At 48.0% G+C, this 25,008-nt stretch overlaps 10 protein-coding genes across 10 annotated transcripts; 3 read left to right on the plus strand and 7 right to left on the minus strand.

The window, feature by feature from the left end:
* Positions 1-65: 65 nt before the first annotated feature.
* EV420DRAFT_426511 (uncharacterized protein) lies at positions 66-1,637 on the minus strand. Its single transcript, XM_060482057.1, has 7 exons — positions 1,271-1,637; positions 1,101-1,215; positions 847-1,053; positions 745-795; positions 556-694; positions 178-509; positions 66-121 (listed from the first exon to the last, which is right to left on the minus strand). The coding sequence occupies exons 1-6, from the start codon at positions 1,413-1,415 to the stop codon at positions 411-413; spliced, it is 756 nt and encodes a 251-aa protein (XP_060338022.1). The 5' UTR covers positions 1,416-1,637; the 3' UTR covers positions 66-121; positions 178-410.
* On the minus strand, positions 1,433-2,853 carry EV420DRAFT_1501142 (uncharacterized protein). The gene is made up of 2 exons (XM_060471040.1): positions 1,836-2,853; positions 1,433-1,782 (listed from the first exon to the last, which is right to left on the minus strand). Exon 1 carries the CDS (start codon positions 2,516-2,518, stop codon positions 1,916-1,918), a length of 603 nt encoding a protein of 200 aa, XP_060338023.1. The 5' UTR covers positions 2,519-2,853; the 3' UTR covers positions 1,433-1,782; positions 1,836-1,915.
* Positions 2,854-4,775: 1,922 nt separating this feature from the next.
* On the plus strand, positions 4,776-6,057 carry EV420DRAFT_1635012 (uncharacterized protein; the record flags this gene model as incomplete). Its single annotated transcript, XM_060476397.1, has 3 exons — positions 4,776-4,829; positions 4,888-5,115; positions 5,752-6,057. 3 exons carry the CDS (start codon positions 4,776-4,778, stop codon positions 6,055-6,057), a joined length of 588 nt encoding a protein of 195 aa, XP_060338024.1.
* A 259-nt stretch (positions 6,058-6,316) lies between these two features.
* EV420DRAFT_1259488 (multidrug resistance-associated ABC transporter) lies at positions 6,317-12,290 on the minus strand (the record flags this gene model as incomplete). Its single annotated transcript, XM_060466957.1, has 33 exons — positions 6,317-6,489; positions 6,547-6,661; positions 6,716-6,795; positions 6,847-6,980; positions 7,028-7,196; positions 7,297-7,557; positions 7,684-7,888; positions 7,949-7,992; positions 8,045-8,234; positions 8,287-8,357; positions 8,410-8,504; positions 8,557-8,602; positions 8,651-8,740; positions 8,790-9,063; positions 9,113-9,349; positions 9,439-9,562; positions 9,626-9,729; positions 9,778-9,828; positions 9,877-10,251; positions 10,301-10,369; positions 10,418-10,484; positions 10,534-10,640; positions 10,693-10,800; positions 10,855-10,884; positions 10,933-10,965; positions 11,019-11,040; positions 11,092-11,225; positions 11,278-11,312; positions 11,362-11,383; positions 11,491-11,675; positions 11,730-12,026; positions 12,082-12,158; positions 12,214-12,290. 33 exons carry the CDS (start codon positions 12,288-12,290, stop codon positions 6,317-6,319), a joined length of 4,101 nt encoding a protein of 1,366 aa, XP_060338025.1.
* An 825-nt stretch (positions 12,291-13,115) lies between these two features.
* EV420DRAFT_426707 (acyl-CoA dehydrogenase/oxidase) lies at positions 13,116-15,529 on the minus strand. The gene is made up of 10 exons (XM_060482058.1): positions 15,338-15,529; positions 15,267-15,287; positions 14,792-15,204; positions 14,063-14,731; positions 13,875-14,010; positions 13,761-13,816; positions 13,670-13,704; positions 13,552-13,616; positions 13,469-13,496; positions 13,116-13,414 (listed from the first exon to the last, which is right to left on the minus strand). Exons 1-10 carry the CDS (start codon positions 15,380-15,382, stop codon positions 13,332-13,334), a joined length of 1,551 nt encoding a protein of 516 aa, XP_060338026.1. The 5' UTR covers positions 15,383-15,529; the 3' UTR covers positions 13,116-13,331.
* A 659-nt stretch (positions 15,530-16,188) lies between these two features.
* Positions 16,189-16,927, plus strand: EV420DRAFT_1501165 (histone-fold-containing protein). Its single transcript, XM_060471041.1, has 4 exons — positions 16,189-16,355; positions 16,411-16,507; positions 16,558-16,702; positions 16,760-16,927. The coding sequence occupies exons 1-3, from the start codon at positions 16,275-16,277 to the stop codon at positions 16,698-16,700; spliced, it is 321 nt and encodes a 106-aa protein (XP_060338027.1). The 5' UTR covers positions 16,189-16,274; the 3' UTR covers positions 16,701-16,702; positions 16,760-16,927.
* A 908-nt stretch (positions 16,928-17,835) lies between these two features.
* EV420DRAFT_426875 (uncharacterized protein) lies at positions 17,836-18,245 on the minus strand. Its single transcript, XM_060482059.1, has 2 exons — positions 17,965-18,245; positions 17,836-17,900 (listed from the first exon to the last, which is right to left on the minus strand). The coding sequence occupies exons 1-2, from the start codon at positions 18,132-18,134 to the stop codon at positions 17,882-17,884; spliced, it is 189 nt and encodes a 62-aa protein (XP_060338028.1). The 5' UTR covers positions 18,135-18,245; the 3' UTR covers positions 17,836-17,881.
* Positions 18,246-19,531: 1,286 nt separating this feature from the next.
* Positions 19,532-20,363, minus strand: EV420DRAFT_426882 (Isochorismatase-like protein). Its single transcript, XM_060482060.1, has 5 exons — positions 20,220-20,363; positions 20,097-20,161; positions 19,991-20,033; positions 19,783-19,940; positions 19,532-19,730 (listed from the first exon to the last, which is right to left on the minus strand). Exons 1-5 carry the CDS (start codon positions 20,275-20,277, stop codon positions 19,557-19,559), a joined length of 498 nt encoding a protein of 165 aa, XP_060338029.1. The 5' UTR covers positions 20,278-20,363; the 3' UTR covers positions 19,532-19,556.
* Positions 20,364-21,870: 1,507 nt separating this feature from the next.
* Positions 21,871-22,705, plus strand: EV420DRAFT_426963 (uncharacterized protein). The gene is made up of 2 exons (XM_060482061.1): positions 21,871-22,211; positions 22,265-22,705. The coding sequence occupies exons 1-2, from the start codon at positions 22,003-22,005 to the stop codon at positions 22,662-22,664; spliced, it is 609 nt and encodes a 202-aa protein (XP_060338030.1). The 5' UTR covers positions 21,871-22,002; the 3' UTR covers positions 22,665-22,705.
* A 348-nt stretch (positions 22,706-23,053) lies between these two features.
* EV420DRAFT_1684260 (uncharacterized protein) lies at positions 23,054-24,213 on the minus strand (the record flags this gene model as incomplete). The annotated part of the gene is made up of 3 exons (XM_060479256.1): positions 23,054-23,420; positions 23,472-23,779; positions 24,012-24,213. 3 exons carry the CDS (start codon positions 24,211-24,213, stop codon positions 23,172-23,174), a joined length of 759 nt encoding a protein of 252 aa, XP_060338031.1. The 3' UTR covers positions 23,054-23,171.
* Positions 24,214-25,008: the final 795 nt, after the last annotated feature.

The raw sequence follows: 25,008 nt of genomic DNA on the forward strand, positions 1-25,008 counted from the left end.
TGTCACGTCATGAGAACCTTGAAGACTGCACTACAGCTTCGATCGGTGTAACATGAACGCCTGTTTCATTAGCTTCGAATGAAAGTTCATCAGTTTTTATATGCCACCTGAACCCTGAGATCTGTTTTATCAGGCGCTTATCAGTGAAGTGAAGCCACTTCGATCTCAGCTACGTACATCACCTCCTCCGCTAGCGGATTCTTTGGACACCAAGTACGGAAATAACATCTTGAAAGCAGTGAAGGCTTCTTTTGGTAGGTGCATATCGATGTAGGGGTGAACGAGCCGGTACAACTTTGTCTATGGTGCAATCGGCGGAAGGAACAGTCCTCTTGGGAGCAAAAACAGACCTTAAATGGAAGTTATCGATTGAAAACAGTACAGTAGAGTCTCTGCAGTCAATCCGATAGCTACTTGCGTTTGCTGATCATAAGGAGATACGCAGGACGCACTGCGTCCTTGTGGTATGTGATATACTCTAATGGACCGCCTTGAGCGCGTGCCTTGACCTGATAGAGGATGAGGGACCGTGATTGCCAGTGAAGTTGAACTTACGGAGTCATATCCCTTGTCAGGTGAGAGCCTTCTGTGTTGCTCATTCTTGAGGAACTGCATCTTTCCAAGCACAGTCCTAGTGACGAGAACAGTGAGGTACTTGGAGCCTCCCGAGAGATTCTCAGCATATTGGAATGCCCTATTAATGCATAGTCAGAAGTCGGAAAGATCATAACGTCATGTGCGTACTTGTTGGACGAGGGCGCCATGTACAGCCCACCCCCAAAGCGAACGCCAGTCCTATAACAATTCAGTCACCCAAGCGATGTCGCACAGAACAGGAAGACTCACGTTGCGTATTTCTTCACCATCTGGCGCTTATAGTCCAAGCTCGACTTGAGTGCAGTCCGGATGGCAGGACAGAGTCGACAGTTGTACTTCCTGCACAACCTGTATGGCTTCTTGTCGCCGAGACTACAAGCACGTTTCTCAGAGCGAAAGCACTTGACCTCCTTCGGTTTGCCTTTTCCAATCTTGCGCATCCTAGCCACCTTCCCGCTGCGAAGGTTGTGAGCGAGGAATCTAGTTCGACTGGGTCGACGTACCGATATTTCTCAAATGATGTGCGCTGGTAAGCAGTCCAAGTGATGAGGTAGATCTTCGCGATTGTAGGCAGGTGCTGCCTCTTATCGTTCCACTGCTTCGCGAACATCTTCTTGACTAGCGACAGACAGATATAAAAAGCAGTCAAGATAGTAAGGAGAGATCTACTCACCATTCTCGTAGAAGACATGCCCCTTCGGCACCCTCATGAGCTGAGGCGCCTTCTTCGCAGCTAAGTTGGTGCATCTGTGGGAGCAGAACTGGTAGTCCTTGCGCTTGGGGCGTTGGCGACACACGAGGCAGATGTCTTTGCGCATTAGGAGGGTGGTTGTAAGACTGGAAGACTGGATTGATTGGCCATCTCTGCTAATACAGCTTGGGTAAATAGAAGTAAACTACTCCTACTGACCTCGAGGTATGATGGCTCGTTGGAGGAAGTAATTGTGCCCGTCACACAAAATGACCATGACTTTCCCCACCGCGATCTTGGGACCGGAAGGCCGGCAAAGCAGTGACCGGCAACCTTGGCTTCCAAGTCATGATACGCTGACATGAAAACAAGGCCTAATCCGATTTCCTTTTTCTTTTTCTTCGGTGACGAGTCGCCGTTTGTCTCTTTCGCCAACGCCTTTTCCACCTTACGTGCTATTTTCCGTGATTTTTTTTTCCCTCTTCAGTCCCCTACTAATTCAAAAAATTCTCAGAAAACAGGGAAAAGGAAAGAAAAAAGTTCGTACCTTTTCCTCATGCCCGTTGACAACCTCACTTCCCTTCCGCTTCCTCTTCTTGTCCTCCTTCTCTTCTTCCTCATCACCGTTCATTGCCACATCCGAAACGGCTTTGGCAGCAATCTCCATCGGATCCCTCCGCTGCGTCGACATGAAATCCGTATCATCAGCCTTGGTGTTATATGTCTTCGTCTGTCCCGACATATCAAAGTGCCGCTGCTGCTGTTTTCCCACTTCCTGGCAAACCGCCGCACGCTGGTAGCTCCGTCCTCATATTGCATCGCACGCAACCGAGATTCGAGCTTGACCCAGCGCGCAAGTCCTATTGACAGCACTTTAGGCTCCGATTTCCCGTCCGAATCTACCAGGACATCCAGGCGTATTGAGAATGCGGCTTTGGTAGCGACCATACGCGCCGTTTGCAGTTTAATTTCGAGGGCACCTGGCTGATGGGAGGCGCATGGCATGTTAGGCTTGTTATTCAGCGCGCGGAAGAAGGCCTTTTTGGCTCCGAGGTTCTGGACAGTACTCGCTGGCTGCTTGGCGAGACTCATGAGCTCCCTGTGGGAGAGGAGGTGGGCCCAGATAAGGACGGTAAACAGCATCCATGCGGTTCCAGAGACATTCTGAGAGTTGGGTTCGATAGGTGGAGATGAAGATGGGTTGCAGGGAGTTGATGCAGAGAATGTCATGGATCACAATGCAATACCCATGTGCTCGATCACTTTTTCATATGCAATGTTGTCGATGATGATTTTGATGGGTTCTGGGAAATGCGAGCCATACCATTCCTGCTCAAGGCCAGTATCCAAGTCTGCAGGAAAGTAAAGGACATGCCTTGACACGCAGAGTATATATGTTGATTTCCTTGTCGAGGCCATCGAGAAGGGCGATTACTTGCACGTCCACCTTGTCAGGCGAGAATTTATTTTAAAATTAGAAAAGGTTGCCAAAGTCAATACGTACTACGAATATTTGGGAAATGGCCACATACCGAGAAAATGAGTGACTAGGATCAAAATTCATAGGCGAAAAATCCTTCGAGTCCGACTGAGTCTGACCCGTCCAAAAACGACGCGAGCTGTCCTCTAGCGTCACGATACAGATCCATATTTGATGGTCCAGCAGTGGTTTTTATGTCAACAGGTCTTTTATAACGGTCACTGCAAGGCCAGTAAGCAAACACAGAAAAAAGGCATCCAGAGAGACGATAACGTACTCAAATTTCGTCTCAACAACCAACAACGGTTCCTTCCCCTTGCCTTTCCCCGCGCTCGTTGTTCAAGAACGTTTTAATCCCACAGCAGAGTCGTCGTGTCTTTTACCACCATCGCCGTTGTTGTAAATTGGTGAATGGCCTGAGGCTTCAGCCTATGACCTTGAGTACGGGCACATCCCACAGACATAAAAGGGGCAGGGCAGCATAAAAGAGCCGGATACTCGAAGTTTGTTCACCTTTTCAGGTGTCTAGTGGATTGTGAAGAGCCAGTAGCAGTAGCCTATTGCGGTTCGAAGAGTACCAGCATCATGGATAACCAAGAGTAGTGGTCCGACACGGAGGGATTCTGTTTCTGGGTCCGCCGGCGGCACATTCCTGAAGCCACCAATACCGGCACTTTACGAACACTGCAACTATATACCAAACATCTATATACCATCCAAACGACGCTCAGAATTAATATTCAAGTATGGTCCATTCTTCGCCGACTACGGGACGATCCCCTCTGATGCTACAGAAGAATACACCATACGCTCGCCCTCCCTATCTGCCCAGCTTGCTGTATTCCACAACGAGATTCTACCCAGTCTCCAGGCCGACATTCCCAATCCAAACAAAACCAGTCGTTCATCTTGGCTCAGTCTACATGAGCTTGCTGGGTCAAACTTGCGAGGATGGTCGACTTCCGACCAGAGTGCGAAACTCACATTGTTCGACTCTGCAAAGGCGATAGCGCACCAGAACCACCGGCGGAACCGCCATTCAATACTACTCGCTGGTGGTTTACTCCATTTAGGCTCGAGACGACATAGAACTGGGCGACGACAACACTGAAATACAGATACTGGTTTGGGCTTACAGGTACGATGCTGTTATCCGCCTCTGTAGTGCTTACATATGTGATCTTCCTTACTTTATTTCAAACTGCACAGTGATATAGGCCAATTTTCGTGCAGAGATGCAGCAGCTGACAGATCCAGTTGCTACTGATTACTTGCCTTCAGGTAACGGTAAGTTTCTGTGTCTCTCCTGCTTCTCTTTTATTAATGTGCTCTTTCCTAGGCAAAAATTCGGGATTCTTGATTCTTGGTACACACTTACACCGCCGAGACAACAAACAATCATGATCATAATTCGTCCCTATCCCTGTCGCCTGACATCGTGGACCTCCCGTCAGTCTCGCATAACGACGGATCGACTGACAACATATCCCTTCTGTTACGGGTATGTTATGCATTAAATTTCAACTGGCGAATCCAACCTCCCCTTGCGAAGAGCCTGTGTTACCACAGCTGAATGAGTCCTCGCCGATGCAATTCTGTTTTGCGAGCAACGAAGTCAAAGCCTTGGACTAAACAAGTGGTAACACTCAGAGCTTGCTAATTCACAGTTGTATGTATGTATCATGTGTAGGAAATATATTTGAATTCAAACCGCCGACATTCCCTAGCTAGCTTCACAAGCGCGAGACAACGCCATGTAACGACCATCAAATGCTTGCAAGCTTGTCCGTCAATCATCTGAAATCCTTGTCCCGCTTCGAGATTTTATGGTATGTATTCTACACTACTACATCGTTGACGATTAGTGACGCGTCCACAGGTAACATATGCACCCGTTTGCATCCCAGCTTCTTATCCTCTTGTTCGGCAGCCGTTAGAAGTTGACCGTGATTACCCTGAGTGGCAAATACCAATGAAAGCCATTTTGCTTCCTTGTTCACAACCACGATGTCTCCTTCAAAGAACATGGAGGTCGAATTATCAAGGTCACCCAATCCTTCCGTACGTCCCGTCCCTCCTTTGAAACGTAGTACTCCTACTGATATGCTCGCATTATCAGATAGCGATACCCGAAATTCCCGTAGAAGTCATCGAGGAAATCCTAGATAATCTCCACACCGACAAATCCGCACTTAAGTCTTGCTCTCTCGTCTCTCGTCCCTTCTACCCCCGCACCCGCCAATATCTTTTCCAACACGCCTTCATCTACCACATCGGCCAAGAAACCCTTCTTCGTCTCCACAACTTGGCCCTCACGTCCCCGCACATATTCCAACGCTTCAAATCCGTAAAGCTCTACGCGTGCTATTAGGACCAAACCCTCCCGCAAGTCCAGTTCGCATTAACATCTATGACCAACCTGACAAAACTTGAACTCGGGCATACCATCATCCTCACTGGAGTGTCTCTGGACCATCGTATCGAGCTTCTCGCACCTTTCTTTTCTCCGCCTGTACGGAGTTGCGTTCAAACTTGAGAAAGACGCTGACCTTTCCCTGATCGAAGCCCCTCCTAATGGACCACACCTCGAAACACTACATATTTTGGCTCTCTACCCAAATAGCCAGTCCTCCCTAAAGTTTATCCTTCTCCCCCGATGTTGCGGTCTATTCCTCGAGTCTCTTCGAAACCTATACATCGACCTCCATAATCCTAGTTCTGAGGATCTATCGCTATGTTGTGAAGTGGTCCGTCTCGCCGCCGGAACGATCGAGTCTCTCGACGTTCGTCAAGCCTTCGAATGCCCTCGTACGTGTTTTTTTCTCTTACATTCCCGTTTATCCATGCTTAATCCCCTATTTACCCAGTAACCCAATGGCCCACCATCCAGTCACTCATCCTACCACCTAGACTCCGATCATTCTCCTTCGATCTCCGCTACCGAAACAACGAGGACCGTACGGACCTCTCTACCATGCGCTAGTTCATCGACGCACTATCCACCGCGAGCCGCTTGGAAACGCTCAAGCTCACTATACTCATACCCTCCTTTGAGGATTTTGCCGAGGAAGACGACATGTGGGATATGTTCATCGAATTGAGCCTCGTGCTTTCGGGATATAGGGTCTTTCGGTGCCTTGAGGTAACCTACGAATGCGACTTTTATGTCGAGGAAGAGGTTAAGGCTCAGATGTTGTCTTGGACGTGGACTGGTTTTGCGTTTTTGCATGAAAGGGATGCGTTGAAGGTAGAGTTGTCTGGTTATAAAGTTGAGTATCTGAAAGTGTAGGAGCGAAATGTATATTCATATGGAGGTTTCTTGGGGAGGAGTGGGCATGACCAGGACCGTCGAACAGTTGCTTTCTCTTATAACACAAATTCGTGGGCGCTGTGCATGCTGTACCGTGCAGGAAATGAATTGAAACTCTTTGCGCCGTTACTCGTCAAAATGTACTGACCGCTCGTGTTGTAAAGCGGTGACCGCGGTGCATGCAAATGATTATGGGTACACCAAGAAGTACATGGAAAGGTATGAGCTAAAGACAATATTATAAGGCAGTTTTTCCGTGATCTATTCGAATGTGCTCAATGTCCGATCGTTGTAGGTTTGCTTCATTGCACAATGACCTAAAGATGGAATCCTCTTTATCGAATAGGTTTATAACTGTGTCGAATTCTGCCACTTGTCCGGCTTCCATCACCATTATGCGGTCGTAATAAGCTATTCAAGAACGACGTCATTCCCCTTGATCATACTTTGGATATGTTTAAAGCTGACCTATCGTATTCAGCCTGTGGGCTATGCAAAGCACAGTTGCAGAAGCAAACTCGGTTTGAATCGTTTTTTGAAGCTTTGCATCCGTTTCGACATCCACGCTACTCGTCGCTTCATCCTGAGAGAAACCACAATATTAAGATAACGTCGGTATTGATCATCCGAACCATACCAGTACGATGATTTGACTATTTTTCACCAGAGCACGGCCAAGAGCGAGCAATTGCTTCTCACCCGCGCTGAAATTAGATCCTGGAAATAGCTCATCGGAATAACCAGCGGCACGGATACCAGAGATCTTACCTTCGTCTCCTACGGTCGCATCCAAACTGAACTTGGCCTCAGCAATAGGATTATTGACGCCATCCGGAGGAAGAAGCCATGCTCGCTGGAGAACCGAAATGAGTTCAGCATCCGTTTTTGAGCCTTGAGGATCACTGTGAGGTGTCAGAAGGTGACTATACTAAGACAAGAAGTATGATACAGATTATGCCGCAAAGATCCCAGGAACATGGTCGTATCCTGAGGTACCAGCGCTAGGCGGCTTCGAAGGGTGTCAAGTTTCATTTTACTGATGTCGCGACCATCTATTGTTATGCTTCCTCTCCGAAGTTCGACAATTCTGAAGTAAGAATGAGCTAATGTGGAAAATTCTTGAGATAGTGACCTGCCGAAAAAGAGCTTGTAGCAAGGAGCTCTTTCCTGTCGGGTTTGTCAACAAGCGTGTATAGGTAGCTGAAAGATTGGTATCACCTGCTCCAGTCCTCCCTACAATCCCTACCTTCTCTCCAGGATTTATTTTGAAGCTAACATCGCGAAGTACGAGTGGGAGTCCTTCCCTATAAGCCAGGTCAACGTCCTCAAAACCAATACTACCATTTTCAGGCCATTCAGCAGAAGGCTCATCGGCGCTTGTGTTGCTATTCCCTTCCAATGGCAACTGTGTGTACACCAGTACACGCTCAACAGCATTCATGTTCTGCTCAATTTGAGCAAACTGAGTCACCATGGAAGCTAAACGATAGGTTAGCGGATACTTCTAAGCAACAAACGGGCGAATGGAAACTTACAGAAAGTCAGCGTGACTGGAAGCGTTTTTTGTTAGAAAAGCTGCCTTGAGTAAGCGAGTTAGAGGCTTACTGTTCAAAGTATATGTCAAGATGACCCCGATCTTGGATGGACTGATAGTATTTCTATATCCGGCAGCAAAAAGGGTTATCCCAAGGATGAGGATGTTTCCCAAAAGATCAAGTCGAACATTAAGCCATCGTTGAATAGATATTGTCATGTAATACGCCCTGTTCTCCGAGTCGAGACTAGATTCGGCGCTCCTCACGCAACGATCCTAAAAGAATGTGATATGTGAGAGGCAGTGAACAGTTATGTAAGGACTATGGTAGCGTACCTGACTATTGAAAGCTCGGATTGTCGCAAGGCCGGTCAATGTCTCTAGATGAGTTGTAAGCATTTATATTTTTTTCGCGAAATATCAGCCGCAAACCTGAGTAAGAACGATACAGAGCCGAACGCATAAGGGAACCAAGTCGCTTGGTCTCCACAGACGTTCGACGGTAATACAGCGATACTGAGTAGTACAGAACAATCATAGGGCCAAAGATAATCCCGAGCAACGGGAATGTGTATAAGACAAGTACGAAAGTTCCAATGAAGGAGCTGGATGCAATCAAAAACTGTTGAAAATTGATCAGATCGGACCATAAAGCAGTACAGGACTTGCAGTACCTGTGCGAGGTTCGTGGCCAGTCCATTATCCAAAACATCTTGGTCCCCAGAAAGTCTTGACAATATCCGGCCTATGATTAATGGTTCAGCTCAAGACCGCATGAATCGCAAGAATGATCTCACCGACGGGAGTCATGTCGAAGAAAGAAACAGGAGAGCTCAACACTCTAGTCAAAGAGGTTTTGGACAAGGATAAACTAGCAAAGAGTGCAGCCATGCTATCATGAACAATCAGTTACAGAGTAAAACCAAAAATGAGATTGAACAGACTTGAAGCCTGCAGCCACCAAAAAAGTAAAGACGGCTTGGGAGACACCTGAAATCACATTAGAAACGATCGTGTTTGAGTAATATGGAGAAGTACCGAGAGCGGCATACGCAGCCATATACTGCCCTTGGGTGAATCCATGAATACCATCCACTGTCCAAATACCCAAAAAGACGGTGTTTCCAACTGCAGAGATGGATAAGAATGATGCTACAAGGGGAGACGAGTTGCACACCTTGGGAGCACTGATTCAATATTAGCAGGGACAGCAGAATCGGGGCCCAGATAACACCTCCAGCGGCACGCAGGTAGTCGTGATACGTCGCCCAAGTAACAGAGCCTCTATGTCTTTCTTCCGCCTGCATGAGAACGCCATTCCTATGATCTGATTTATCTGCGACAATCTTGAGGTCCGCGATGTCACTTTTCTCTGGCACATCCACGTCTTTTTCTGCTGCACCATATTCTTCCATGATACGGGAAAAGATAACGCTACTCTCCATGAGGTCCTGTTGGTATCTTCAGAATGTCTGTGGCGGACCACAGTGATAAACATACCGCAAACGTGCCCTGTTCTTTAATTGTGCCCTTGTCAACGACGTATATATAGTCCACCATATTTAGGACGTGCAAGGCATGCGTCACAAGAATCCTCGTTTTCGAAGCAAGTGGTCCCTTAAGCAAGCAATTGTCTACAATTGACTTGCCGACACAGGCGTCGACGGCTGAGAGTGGATCATCAAGAAGTACTATATCTGATGGGGAGTATGCAACACGGGCCAATGATACACGAGCCTATACTGGTGTCAGTAAAACAATAGCCTGAGGATGATTCATGCTCACTTTCTGCCCGCCTAAGGAAACCTTGAGATAGTGCTGAGGACAAGAGATGATGTAAACTGCGCACCACTCAAGTTAATTCCCTTCTCGCCAATTTCGGTCTCTTCTCCATGGGGAAGCATCGCAAGATCACGTTCTAGACCACATGCGCTAATAACTTCCCGGAGTCTAATTTTCGATGGGAGTGAGCAAAACAAATGAACGTAAATCAACGAAACGAATACTATTGACCTGTCTTCATCGAGTTTCTGGCCGAATAAGATGTTCTCACGCAAAGTGGCATTCCTGATCCAGGCAACCTGGGGCGCGTAGGCCAACGAACCACCGAAAATGACCTATTGAGAAGTCAGGGAGGTAATGACACATATTCCACAACAACGAACATCGCCTTTAATTCGCCGCATCTCACCGACCAGGGCTTGCAGAATGGTGCTCTGAGGGCTGGCATTAGATGGGCACCGTAGGCCGTCACGACAACGCACCTTCCCGGATCCGACACGACCTACGATGGCGACGAAACTTCCCTTGGGTACAGTCATACACAAATCTCGAAGTTCGAAGGGTTTGCCAGAGGCTTCATCGACATCCGCCTCGGAGATGGACAACATATTTTCGATCTTCTGTTTATTCCGCTTGTCGGGTTTTCGTCCGTGAAGAGATAGACTATCGGGTTGCTCCACAGTTTCCCAAGTGAACGTCCCGTTGACTTCCACAGCAAAGTTACTGTGCTCATTGACGATGTACTGGTTAGAAAGCTCTTCAGCAGTCAGGAACTTGGAGATACGACCCATTGCCACCAATGCATCTGAGACGGCAATGGCGTTGAGAGGAAAGTACATGAGATGTGTTCGAATAATCTATAAGCAAAGCTCAACAACGCATATAGGAAGAGATATTTGTACAAACATTGAACAATTGTAGAGAACTGAAAATGATGGCAACGTCGAGGTTATGACCAGTGAGCCCATACGTGATCTTGAATTTGTCTAGCCATTGAACTTCGCCACGAAACGGAATGCTTACAAATGACAGGACCGACGCAAGAACAGGTATAAAAGTGCTGACGGCAGTGAGAGCCGATCGAGCAAACCTATATGCTGTTAGCTTTGCTACTAAGTAGTCCAAGGAGTGATGCATACGCCGCCTGCTTGATTACACGAATCTCTTTCTGACGCAAGGTACCAATCTGCAAGGAGTAAAAAGTTTCCGATGCGTAGAACTTTATTAGTCGAATGCCTTGAAGAACCTACGAACTGAACATTGATTTACGTGGCAGACATTGATTGAGAGAAACGCACCTCTGTCGTGCTTCGCACGCGAGCATCTGTGATCTTAACGCATTTCTTTCGAAGACCAACCATGATACGGCCAATAAAAACTTGCATTGGGAAGCTGAGAACGAGAGCCTATTACTAAAGTATGAGGTGGAAAAAAAAGTCAAAGGTAACAATATGACGTACACAGACACCGACCAAGGCAGAATATCTAAGCTGTTTGCTATGAGGAAAAGCGCGTCAAGACAGAGGAAACAGACGAACGTTGTTAACAAGAAGCCAGACGACGATCGCAATCTGGACCCGATGTTTAATGACAGAAAAGAAAACTATGAGCCGGCAATAGATACCTGAATTGGAGCTACCCAGATACTACGGGTCATACAGTCAGCGAGATGTAGTGAATAGCATAGGAAGACTGACTGGTGAATATACATGCAAAGCTGGTCAAGATGATTCGCATCTGCAGAAATCATGGTTGTGATCGTCCCAACGCTATGCTCAATCCGGGCTCGTCCAGAAAGTCTCAGCGATTTTCGAAAGATACTTCCAATGACCTGACGAAGAAAGGCTAAATACACAAGTAGGAAAACCGAGCCAAAAACTTACCCCAGTCCTTAACAGCAGCCCGGTTGTCATGTTCACTATCTTACAAATTAGCTCGATTTGGAGAACAGGGGAGAAAGGACGCACGATGCAAGGAATGATTCATGAGCTGTGAAGGTCAAGTGAATAGAGTTACGAAATTTCCGCAATGTTCAATACACCTACAAAGCTATCAGTTTCTGGTGATAGAGATGAGTAGGTCTACGTCAACGGAACTAGGACTATCATACCCTGCATCGCAAAAATTGCGAAGGCGAGTCCGATCCCATAACCAATACCCGGTGGACGGTCCACTAATCCCGACACTTTTTGCTCATCCGACAGGCGGTAGTAATCATACGAGGCAGTTAACCAAGCCAATAAAAGTTTTGTCAATAAAGGCGTTGTGGTCTCCAAAGTTTCTGAAAAGCAAGGATGATTATGAGCCTGTCAGCGTTATGTATATAGACCAGTACCTAGAACTAGCACGCAGAAACCAGCTGACCAGAACCGGACGAAGAACTTCCGATGAAGCGCCTTGGCTAGAGATAAACCATACCCTGTTTGGGCTGCCACATTCTCTTCAGTATCAAGTACGGCCTTTTCAACATCGCTAGATGATTTTCTTGGGGAGTGTGTATTTTCAACGCCGCTGGGAATTTTGTGACGGAGGGCAAAAGGCCTGTGTTCAGGCGGACACCGTGAATAGAAATTTACTTCTATATCGTCCGTGATCGAACCGGCGGTATGTTTTGGGGGCAAGCGCCATAGATCTACGGTAACAGATGTTCAGGTTGGTGCACTTCAAAAAGGAGCCAGAACCCCAACCTTCATTCTCTAGAGGTCTTGAGAAACCAACAGCGAGAAATGGGCCTAACCACTGAAAGAACAACCTCGAAAAAAATCTGTACGATTGATTTCAGCGAGGTTTCGGAGTAGAAGTAATACAAAAACACGAACGTCGTGTTCTCCTCTGGCGATACAAGGTCATTTGCAAAACAAGGTGGTGCAGGTGGCGGGTGTAGGGGATTGAACATTGCACAAAGCAACCGGGGCATTCGAAATCGTGTAGCCAGGTCACCAAGGCTTTTTGAAGGCGACAGAAGCACAGAAGCTAAGAACCGGCTACGTATTTGTATAAATACACAGAGCCGCTGATCAGAGGAAGCAGGATGCTTCACCGTGGAAGTCAGCTTAGGGTCAAAATTCCGCTTACGCTGATTGATGAGAGGCCCCTCCGCATTTGTTAGAGGAATATCAGCTTTTTTGGCAACAATCCAATTGCAGAATGGAAGACTGAGGTCAAGTTGTCTCGAGAGCAGATTTTTGATAGACGGCAGTGAGTCGTATTGGGGATCTTCAGTTGTAAAGTGGGGCGTTCTTCTTGGTTCTTTTTACTACACAACATTAATCTTATTAGTAATTTATTAGTATATAGACCAACTTCAACTACCCACTGTATTGGAAGCTGATTCAAAGAATAAGCATGTCAGAAATGAGCATCCCGGGGACCTTCAGGATGTCAATGCTACCATCGCAAAAAGAAACCTTACTAACTAGAGTCAGTTTTGGTAAGGCAGACAAAACAGAACTAAATCACCTAAGTTCATTCACGCGTCACCCAAAGCGGTGTCCCATCGCCGTCATCGTTCCCCGTGTCCCATTCGCTTGGATGCAGCTGACTTCCTGCACCTTTTTAGCACGTTAGAGATCATCCATTACTTACACATCGTGGCATTCTCGCTAAATGAGTACCCGTTCCCTGTTGACTGGCACGATCCCGTCATTTTTCTGACCACTTTAGAACCCTGCGAAGAGTCTCTACTCCGCGAGACTTACTCAGTGTGATTACAACGGTATGAGCCTTTGCAGGTGGACCCGGCCGTTCCCTATTGGGACCTGGTGGTGGTGGCGTTAACGCCACCACCACCGCCTTGCGATAATATCATTTTATCATTTCTCTGGTTTCTTGAGACATGTACATCTGAACGTAGTAAGCGTTCAGGATACGGATTGATTTCCACGTACATACAAGAACAAAAAAGTTTTTCAACACCAACAAAACGATCTCAGTTCTATCACAGCCTCGCATCCTTAGGCATCTTCTTCATCGCCTGACGCACTCCCAAATCTGACAAGATATCCTCCGTACCACCCAGAACTAGCGCAACAATTGTCAACCAAAACAAACAAAGATAAAAAGAAGCAATCTTACTAGCATCATAACCAGACGTCCTATGATACTGCGTACAAAAAACATCAGTCGGATATGACGCGTAGATAGAAAGAAAACCATACATTCTCCACAAACTTGCCCATACCTGTCGTCGTAAGAGCGCGTCCACCGAATATCATCGTCGCATCTAAAACCCACAAATCAGTAAGTACCCACCCAAGCCCACGGAACACGACGCACCTTCAGCAGTCTCCCGACCGCATTTCGACACGAACCTGCACAGTACGTTCAAACGCAACCCCAAGAGAACAAGGACAAGAACAAAACCCACTGTTTGAGGAACCCAATCGGTCCAGCGAGCTTACTAGACATATCGCTGTATGACATCTACGCCAATCATCCCATCCGAGTCAGTACACGAAACCTACACCGAGCTCAAACTTACATTATTCATCTGATACGTAACACTCTCAACCCAATTCTGACACGCCTCGACCCTCGAAATCATCCTCCCAAGCTTATGCCGAATCACAGCTTGCGAATTGAGGGGTTTTCCAAACACTTTCCGCTGCGAGGCCCATCTACAAAAAAACACCTCAGCACAAGCATCAACACGAAAACCAAAAAACCCACTTGAGACACTCCTCCACAATCAACCTCTGCGAAGCCAAACTAGACGCAGTGATCATCCACCTCTCATGATTGAAATTACTCAAAATTACAGACATCCCATTGCCCACTTTCCCCAGCGTGTTCCCAACCGGGACCCGAACCTTGTCGAACGTCACATACGCCGTCCCAGCCGCAGAAGAATACGCCGTCTTGATAGGCTTCGTCTCCACACCCTCCCCGCGCTCGATGAGGATGACCGTGAACCCTGTCTCGGTCTTACACCCCGTCGTAAAATAATCCGCAAAAGTCCCATTCGTGATCCACTTTTTCGTCCCAGTAACAACCCAGTAATCCCCATCCCTTACAGCAGTCGTCTGCAACCCACTGACATCGCTTCCCGCAAAGGCCTCCGTGATAGCGAGCGCGATGTACTTTTTGCCTGAGAGAACCTCTGGGACGACCTTTGCTTGGATCTCGGGGGAGCCGTAGTTGAGTATGGGAGGAAGACCGATGACGTCGCCGTTCAAGAGCCCATCGAGGAACCCGCGCGTGCCGAAACGCGCGATCTCGCCGTTGAGGATGAGTTCGTGGAAATAGTCGAATTCTTCGGGTTTCGTTATGCCGCCCATCAGTACGCGACCCTTGAGGTGCTTCCCAGGACCTAGACGCATGGCAATGAAGTTGTTTTCGCTGTGTGGGTCATGAGAATTGGACGAAGCATAAGTACCTTAAGTCCTCGGAAATGCTCACCAGAGCTTGTCAACCACGGCCTGCGATATCCGCTTTCCATTCGCCTCACACCTCAGCGCCTCGGGCTCAACGACAGTCTGCATGAGAGTCCTCACAGCCTTATGGTACGCCCGGTGGTTATCAGTATAATACGGAGTCTTGAACCCCTCCGCCAACCACGTCGGTTCACCATACGGAACTTGCGAAACAGCCCCAGGCACCGGAGCCTTGATGGCCTCCTCCTCGCCTGCGACGACACCAATCTGGAGCCGCGCATACTGAGGCCTCAGCAGAACTTCGTGACGGTGAAGGCCGAAGAAGGTCTCGGTGGAGTCTTGTCCGGCGATACCCTCTGCGAAGAGGACGTTGGAGCCGCCGGGGTGCATGGCAGCGAACCGGGAGAGGTCGTATACTTTGGCGTCGATGATGATCCACTGGAATGTGTGATGATAAGCTATGTGAGGTACGAGTTGCGACGAAGCAAAGCAGGACTCACGAGGTCGCCTTCCTTGTTATGCTGTACTGGAATGTTAACCTGCGTTGCAAGTGTCCGAGACGGTAACGCACCTGCGCGACCTCTTCAGCCGTAAATTCCTTCAGTATTTTTGCCATTCTGATGATGATGGTAGGGAAAGAAGGGGACTTTGGAGTGGCTGGCTATTTCTGTTCCTCATAATGGCTAACCAAAACTGAAACGTGCCGATTGGTTGCTTGATTTTTCACATGTACTCACTCGGACTCAAGTTATACCATCGTCTGTCGAGAATCTGTCATAAAAATTTTACCACCGCAATTGCAATGAGCCGTAGCACTGGTAGTTGCAAGGAAAGAAAGCAATTGAAAGAAATGAAACGAAACGAAAGTAAAGCCAGATAGAGCACGTGCTTTCCTCTTCCATTCTCTTCCATGAGCAAACGCGGTCGAAAACCAGCAGCAATGGGCAACTCTCCAACACCCGGCACACCATTCTCCACAACTCCCCAGCCTCAGTTTCACCAAGTCCACTGGGCACTACCAGGCCAGAACAACGAACGATCCACCACTCCCGGTGTCCTTCAAGGAGACATCACCAGCAACCGACGAGCGTCTACCTCGACAGTTACCACCACAGATCATTACCAGCGCAGCAATTACAACGCTGCATCGTCTTCCACCTCTTCTACTCCTTCAGTACCCGTTCTTGACACAACAGGGCTCATTGCTCTACCGGGAGAGGGCGAGGATTCCACGACTGTCGTTCCAACACCCGTAATACCAGCGCCCGCTGCTACTACAAGCACAATAACGACCGTTATCCAGCCGCAACCCATTCCAGTGGCAGCCAGCCAAGCCCCAGATAGACGAAGATGGAGAAGGAGACGACGAGATGCTCCCCGCAATGGCAGATGATGATTACTCGGCGCAACTCTCGTTCCAGAGTCAATCGAAGGATAACCTCAAGTGCGCATTTATTCTGTCATGGGATCTCACTGTTCTCTGACTCGTGTTCCTTGTTAGGGTCCTGATGGACAACTTCAGTCCAGATCAATATGACCGTTTCGAGGCGTACAGACGACACGCTCTACCCAAACAAGCCGTTCGCAAGGTCAACCCTCCCCCTTCCCTCTCTCAAACCTTATCCTAACACTCCACCACAACAGGTCATCCAACAAACCGTCGGACAACAAGTCTCCCAACCTGTGGCCCAGATTGTCGCCGGTTTCGCCAAAGTGTTCGTCGGAGAGGTCGTTGAGAAAGGTTAGCACACACTGCCACCCTTTTGTCTTCGTATCGCTTACCCGTCACAGCTCGCGCAGTACAAGCACGCCGAGGAGAAACAGGCCCACTGTCACCCGACCATCTTCGGGAAGCATATAGGCTATATCAAGAGGAAACAGGGCGTGTCGGGGCTGCGCGGCCTGTCAGGTCTAAGAGATTATTCGTGAGGTAGACGTAAGTGATCTCAATGTCGCTGCATCATACCAGGGCTTAGCTATAAGAGGTTTGCAGCATGGCATGGTTGAATATAACGATGCCGACACTGAGAGAATGCTCCGTATTCCGCCAAACGCAAGTGTAGCCGGAATCTATCAAACCACATAAAGGCCGGTACCAGAGTAGGGCGAGGATGGAGGGACAGGACCGGCCTAGAGACTCTGTTCACCAGGTTATTCTACTTGCGCAAATTGTAATATACATCGTTGTTTGTAGCAATTACATTTAATTTTGCCACCACCTACACAACCTCTCCAGCCCTAGCACCACTAATGTTCACACAGTTAAAACTCTTGACCCCTATTGTGAGTAGTCCGTAAAGATCAGTCCCACGGTTCACGACGAAGCGAACCGTGGAAATGACCTGGGGTTTAGAACGTTTCAAGTGTAGTTCTAAATGTCATTGCCGACAAGGGTCACTACGGCGCCGAAGGAGAGTCACGTTAACGTTAGTTGACGATATCCACTACATATCTACTTTCCATTACCAAGGTGATTTACATTAAGGTTCAGTGAGTCCAATGAATACTTACTTCAAGTTAAGTGTTGGGCTTACTAACCTCGCCTTTCCCAATTTCCCTGGCCTTTCTCTTGTTCTTCGTGGACTATATAATAGAATCATCCGTTGATTTGGAAGCCGAAGACGATTTGGAACCCAAAGAGATGTTAACTTTGACAACTCGTCAGGTCATCAACATTCGTTATCGCATACCTGAGGGTATCTTCAGTTCTCCGTTGCCTTTAGTATCTGCTGATAAGCAATTAGCTTATACACTGACAGACACTACCATGGACTGCCAATGAACCTTTAGTCCCGGAAATCGTGGGAACACTCTGATTGAATCTGGTAATAGTCACTTCTGGGGCCTTCATTGGATAGGGACGACGCATCTTGCCGCTGTGAACTCAGAAACATCGTGTCAACCGAGTGATCTCCCAGTGAACATGGTCAGAGTTCGTACTATCGACTGAAACAGTGTGTTGCATCACCTGAAGATGAACTCAACACCGCATTGAATAGATGCTGTCGTACTGGATCCGAGTCGATCGGAACCCAGTGCGTTATGGGGTTTACGAACGGGGGCGATCTCAGAAGACGAGTCTCAATGTCCCTCTCGTGCGAAGGTGGGCGGTTTTCTACACGTTAGAACTTGAACTAGTGCCGCGCTACGTGAAATCAGAATTATTTCATCAGGTATCCGTCCTGGCCTGCACCTTACACAAAAGTGATAACAGCCGTCAGCACTCCGAAGACGGTCACGAATACGGGATTAGATCGATAGCCACCGAGGACAGTGATAGTGGAACAGCAGAACAGCACAAACTGTAACAGAAGTTGTCTTTGTGAACGTCGAAAGATCTGGCGGAGACTCTGGGAGTCCATAGGCATAACAACGAAATCGTATAAGAGAGGCCATACTTTTAGGATAAGTACTTATACAAACAACAGCACTTGGAGCTTTTCAAGCGCCGAAGCTATGTGATGCACTTGGCGAATATATAGACGCCATCTATTCATAGTCGTTTTCTATTCCGCGCTTTGGTTGCCAGTGCATAGCTATTCATTGTGCATGGCCTTTGATCCTTCCATGGTCCTATGACGCCCGCCTCCCTTATGAGAAGCTCTGGTTGAGTGACCGATACTGCGCCACTGATGGAAGGGATGCGATATCCTGAAGACGCCGGATCGACAGCATTGAACAGGATGACGAAATTGTTTCTGAACGGATCGATACACCCCACTGAGGCCTGGGGATGTAGGAATGCGCATAATTAGAACTAGAATATATACGGTGACATACGACGCTGTTTGAAGGAACAGAACCCCCGCTCGCCAAACATGACGCGGACAGCACGAGCCAGGAAAGATCCTGCGTTGGATAATCATCGGGGGTTGGGATATCAAGTTTAAGTTGTGCATCCGTAGTCAACGAACCTAGACATTCCCATTCAGAGAGGGGGGCAGCCACACGGTCATGGCTTCTGTAGAGGAACCCAGAAGCGGGGGATGTGGACCTGAGGATCGTCGAGATAGTATGAATCTCATCTGGGGAGGCCGATATCCTTCGAAGCACGGATTCTATCCACGCGGCCAGTTCGCTATAATAGAGGGTTCGCACCCGGAATTCTGATTGTGTTGTAGTAGCGGTTTGGGTATGGACCGGATGGTGTATAGATACCCTGACCGGGTGCGTCTCCTTGATGATGGCGGCCCATTGTTTGGGTACGATAGAGCAGATTGAGAAGACTTGGACGTGGAAGGAAGAGAATGCTAAGCTCGGATGGAAGCCAAGTTCGGTTTCTCGGCCCGGAACTTGACAATTTGCTCCTAGATATATTTCTGCCAACCTTCCTAGAGAACTGGCGACCGTTCAAGCTCAAGTCCAGATCAACATTTCAGGACCTCGCCAACCAGTGAAACGCAGCCTTGCGAGGAGAGAAACGAGAATATCTGTTCGTACGCGACGTGCTTCCGACCAAATGAAGCCTGTGTTTTGAGTGCTTTCTTTTACTTAGCAGGGACGGAGGGATGGAAACCGGGAGACGTCGGGGGTGAGGGTATGAATGAGTCGAGGAATGCCCGTATTTTCCGCCAAATGCAAGAACTACAGAAAGGCCGGTACCGAGGATGGAGGCAACATCAGAGTCAACAGGACCGGCTTAGAGAATCTGTACACCGGTTATGCAGTATATCTCTACTTGCGCAGAATAAAACTACATCTTCCCACCAACACCACCTGCAGACACCTTACTCTCCTTAATAACCCTACTAAACGCCCTGAACCCCTCCACCTTGGCATCCCCAATCAACTCAAACGCCGCTGCTCTCACTCGTACTAACCACCACGCCCTCATGGCGCAGCCTATCCAGCGCGATGTTCATCTCCGTTGGGTGGCTCGAAGCTACCCCATCCGCAAGGATGTATACCTTGAATTTATGTCCTTCGAGGAGACCGAGGGCGGTTTGGAGGATGCAAATGTGGGCCTAAGCGGGGTTGGTAGGGGGCAGTCATAAACAGGGGTGGGGGTAAGCGCACCTCGATACCCATAAGCACGACGGTCTTGATGTGGGGCCTCGAGAGGAGCACGTTGTTCACCTCGGGAGTGAGCATTGAGAATAGCGTCTTGTCGGCTGTCCCGACGTGGAGACTCCCTAGGGAAACGAGGTCGATGGCTGGGTCTGTTGGGCCCAGCGCTGCATAAGGTAAGGTAAGGTAAGATCCCAGTAGCCAACCAACGACGGACCTTTGCAGTTCTGCGTCGTTACGAGGACTTCACAACCCACAATCTACAAAACTCCGAGTAGTCAGCCTATCGTTAGTGGTTCCCCTCCTCACCGGCACCGGCACACCTTTGCGATCTTGAGCATTTTGTTGACGGTAGGTACGACTTGGTCATATCCATGTATCGCTGGTCCTAGCAAACAACAACTTCATTGGGCGCCGCGAACCTTGGCTGAAATGCTTTGACTTACGAAACTTATTCTGCATATCGCAGATGAATATAATAGTCGACTCTGGGCGGATGGACATCGTTGGTGGGTGCTGGTGAGGGCCATAATGATGAGGGAGTTCCGGTATGTATGAGATCCGAGTCGGTGTCACTGGATCAGCCTTGGCTTCAATGATCGAAACTAACACGGCCCGGGTACCTTTTCTGCTACCATGACGCAGACTCTTCCACTACAGTAGACTTGGACATCCTTTTGCGCTCGTCCTCCTGCGTACCCTCGCCTTCCCACCCCTCCGTGTCTGCTATGTAAAAGAAAGCACGTCGCATACGAACAGATATCCCTCGCTTCTCTACTCGCAAGGCTGCCTGAAATCTTGTCGGACTAGAACAGTTGGGAGGAATGCATCTGGGACCAAATTCTCAAGGCTGTGGGCCGAGAAACCGAACTTGTGGCATTCTCTTCCAACTCAGTTCCGCGTCCAATCTACTCTATCGTATCCAAACAATGGTCCGCTAGCATCAAGGAGACGCACCCGGTCATCTATAGCACAGGGTAATCCGGTCCATACCCAAGATTTCCGGATGCGAATCCTCTATTACTGCGGACAGGCCACGGGGGATAGAACAGAATATGTGCTTCGAAGGATATCTGATTCACCGGCACCTCCCCAGATGAGATTCATACCATCTCGACGATCCCCCTCTTCTGTGATCCTCTACAGACCACACGATCGACCTCCTTGGGAATGTCTACCACCAATGCACAATTTGAACTAATCGTGATTATCCAACGCAGGATGTAAGATTGGAATTACTAGCTCGTGGCCGTTCGGCGGGCAGGGGGGGGGGCTGGGTTCTGTTCTCCCAAGCAGCATTGTATGTCACCTATCTCTTGTATTCTAGTTCTAATTATGCGCATTCCTACATTCTCAGGCCTCAGTGGCGTGTATCGATCCATTCAGTAACAAGTTCGTCGTCCTGTTCAATGCCGCGTCTTCAGGGTATCGCATCTCTTTTTTTTTCATCGGTGGCACAGTATCGGTCACTCCCCATCGTGGGGTTGCTTATAGGTAGGTATACTAAAAAGCCTAATATCCTGTGGAGCTTGGACCTCGTCCGTCTTTCTTAACAATATCTATCTATTCCAGAATCCAGAGTGTATGGTATCCTTGTGGCGTTCAACCTCTATACTTGGGATCGAGGATTGGACGATTCGTGCATGTATTTGGGGACCGTTGTCCCTCGGTGAGGCGATTGGACAGTTTTACCTTGAAGGTGCCGGAACTTGGGGGAAGGTCGAGACCGATACCGGACTTGTAATCATGTACTGGTGCTATATATCTACGATGGCGCAGTCACCGATGAGTTAGTGTACAGGTTCATTGTCATTTTATCACGCAGTTTTGATCTGTGCATATCAATCTCAGGTTGTCCGTCTGAGTTCCTTCATACCGGTGGTTTTCAAAAGTCGAAACGCACCCGAGGAACAGCATCGACAGTCAAGCATTTTGAGGGAACATCCCCCTATTGGGTGAATTAGGGCTTGTCACAAGGGAGGCGGGGGTCATAAGAGCGCTAGCATGTTGAATATGCTACGGGGAAGGGAGTCGCAGCGTCAAGCTCGGCCTCGGGGATGCCACATGGGTTCGTACGCCGGCTCTTCGTAGGTTTCTTCGCTCCGAGAATGGACTATGGCCTGGGGGTGTGGTACTGCGCGGAGGAAGGGGCTATAAATAGACAGCCCCTGCAGTGTATGTTCATCACACAGCTTCAAGTACTGTTGTTTATACAAGTACTTCAAGATCATGGAAGCATGGCCTCTCTTCTACAGCTTGACTGTCATGCCCACGACCTCCCATCGGAGTCTCTTCCAGATCTTCCGACATTCCCAAAGGCAATTCCTATTACAATTCGTGCTGTTCTGCTGTTCCACTATCACTGTCCTCGGTGGCTATCGATCTAATCCCGTATTTGTGACCATTTTCGGAGTGTTGACGGCCGTTATCACTTTTGTGTACGTTCAGCCCACCCAGTAACAAGTACATATAACCTGATTCTGATTCTTAGCGCGGCACTGGTTCAGGTCCTACGTGCAGAGAACCGCCCACCTTCTCACGATAGGGACATTGAGACTCGCCTTATAGATGATCGTCCCTCACTCCGAGTAAGAACCCTGGCAGTGGTCCAGCAAGCCCCTGCGGCAACCGACTCGGATTCTGGTGCGACCGCTCACGATCGCAACACGTCGTCTGTTCCCACAGTCCATGTAAGAACCCCAGAGAACACCACTGTTATCCACCGAGTCCCGACTGTGACCAAAGTTCAAGCGACTCGGAGCCAAGAGGTAAATCATTGTCGATGTCCTCTATCCCGATATACACTGAGATCCCACGTTAAAGCTTGTTCGCAATACTACTTATGTCCCACCGGCAGGGTGGTCATACGCACCAATGAAAGGCCCCGATAGGCCTTTTCCACAGTCGCTCCGTCATGAACAGGCGTGGGTTGGTCGTGCACAATGGGCACTCAAAGGCGGGCCATCAGCTTACTACTGTGGCTCAAATCCGAATCGGGACTCATACGCAAAACCAAGGGGGCGGTACGCGAAATAAAACTTTGCATCGCCTGGGGAAACTTCTTTGTACATGGGAATCAACCTGTATGGCCTCCGGCTACTCCAAAAGTAGAAAAATGCTCTGGTATTCTTAACCATATCAGTGAAAAATTCAGTTAGTGAGGATCCCTTCCCTACGAGGGACCGGCACTAGGTTCTTATGACCCTCGCTAATCGGATCACAGGAAGCAATCATGGATACATACGAGGCCATACTTATACGGATGAGAGTGACCCTAATTAATTCTCTATGAAATCTTACACTGGAGTACGATGATGAAAAAGAATACAACAACGAAAGACAGACTGTGACGGCCTGTAAGTCTCTGAACCCCGATATTCAGACATTCGCCATGAGCCCTATTGCATCCTTTCAACAACTACCATGAGCTCATCCGACCGCTCCGTCTGGGCTTCAATGTCCGCTTCAAGGACTGCGCTCTGCATGGTGGATTCCTGAAAACTTGAAGTGGAAGGTTGCGAAGGTTGAGAAAGTTGGGAAGCCATCTGGAAACGAAGGGTTGACACTGTCACACTTTTGTCATGTTCTTCGGTTGGGTGTGTGTGTCCTGCCGCTACTCTGCCAACAAGGAGCGTGGGTGCAACTCCCTACACAAAGTGTTTGATAAATGACGAGGAAGTCCAAGGTAGTGAACGCACCCTTGCAATGACAGCTATTACATTAAAGTAATATGTTTTAAGATCATCGTGAATGAAGAAAGCCAAGTCCAGGAGCAAAGCTATTGAATAGAGAGCAGAGGATTCCACTAGCACTTCAATGAAATGGTGATAAACTCTCAGTCGGCCACCTGCTCCACATCTAACCCCAGCAACAGTCAAAACATGGAAGATGATGACCAATGTGCACCATAGTGTCGTTGCCAGGATGAAGGACATGTAGAGTGTCATGAATACTACTGAATTTGATCCACTGAAGTACTCATGATGTACATCAATGACTTTCGACACTACACATAAAGTTGAATATATGAAAAGGATAGATGAGATCGGACACTTTATCAGTTGTGGAAATTAGGGAAAGGATTGGAAGCAGAACAATAAGCCAGCACCACCCCCAAACTGTCCAACAGCATCAAATCTAGAGTCGAAAAGGTGGTAAGCTGACATGGATAATTGCCAGTGAAGCAGCACACACAATATATGAGTCTGTGAGAATGGTACTCATAGAGGCTGTAGCACCTGTCTCCAAATAGGTTGCTTGGTTCACACCAATAAACTTCGAGTATATGGTCCAAAAACTTTGCCCATTTTCAATGAATCCAGAGCATAGAAATGACAAAGTGGCAGCAACATTGATAGTAGTCAGAGCATAGAGGAGAATAATAACAATAACCAAGACTTGTTGGATCCGCCAGCACTTGTTGATGACTGTGCCACTCATGTCAGCTTAGATGTCATAGTATAGATGCTCCTTGCTCACATATATTCCACAATGTAACAGCAAGAATGCCGGTGTGTTGGAATCCTCGGTGTTGCGCAGGGTAGACTCCTGGCTGGTAAGGCCAGTTGATATGAACTTATTATTCTATGGCTCCTACAGAGCCTGTATTTATACTACTTCACAATGTAATCTAGAATATACTACAACTTTCTACTAGTCTCGTGCTTATGCAGCAACTCTCAGCATGATGCTGGATTTCCCCTTCTAGAACTTTCCAGCAAAATCCCAACACAGTGTATATGCCTGTCATCAGTCAACACATACATGTCAAGGCACTAAACATTGTTGCACACCATGCAATAACACGAGGAAAATTTGGGAGTTCAGACTGGAATCAAGATATTGAAACACATAAGCTTTGTCTTCATCTGTAAGATTGGATGGAATATCTCCCTGAGTCATCATAAGGCAAAGTAAGAGAAATAGGGTAGTGGGTTATGAGAATAACACATACTGACCCTACCATTATAAACAGTGGAGCTCATGGCCACGCTCATTGGCTACTGCAAAGATGACCATCAGTATTAAGTTGAATCAGAATCCTTACATGCCAAATGTGTTTGGTGAATAAGTGAGCCATTGTATACATTGATAGTTAACAACTTGTAATAGAGTTGCAACTTGAAGTGAGATATTCCTGGACAAAGCCCTGTATCATAGGAAAAGTGGCGATTGCAAACTGAATTGACTTAAGCCTCTCAAAGATTGGTTCTATTGAATCATGGAGGAAGTTGC

Source organism: Desarmillaria tabescens (genome assembly GCF_030435595.1).
Source record: "Desarmillaria tabescens strain CCBAS 213 chromosome Unknown EV420scaffold_2, whole genome shotgun sequence".
Classification (NCBI taxonomy): Eukaryota; Fungi; Basidiomycota; class Agaricomycetes; order Agaricales; family Physalacriaceae; genus Desarmillaria; species Desarmillaria tabescens.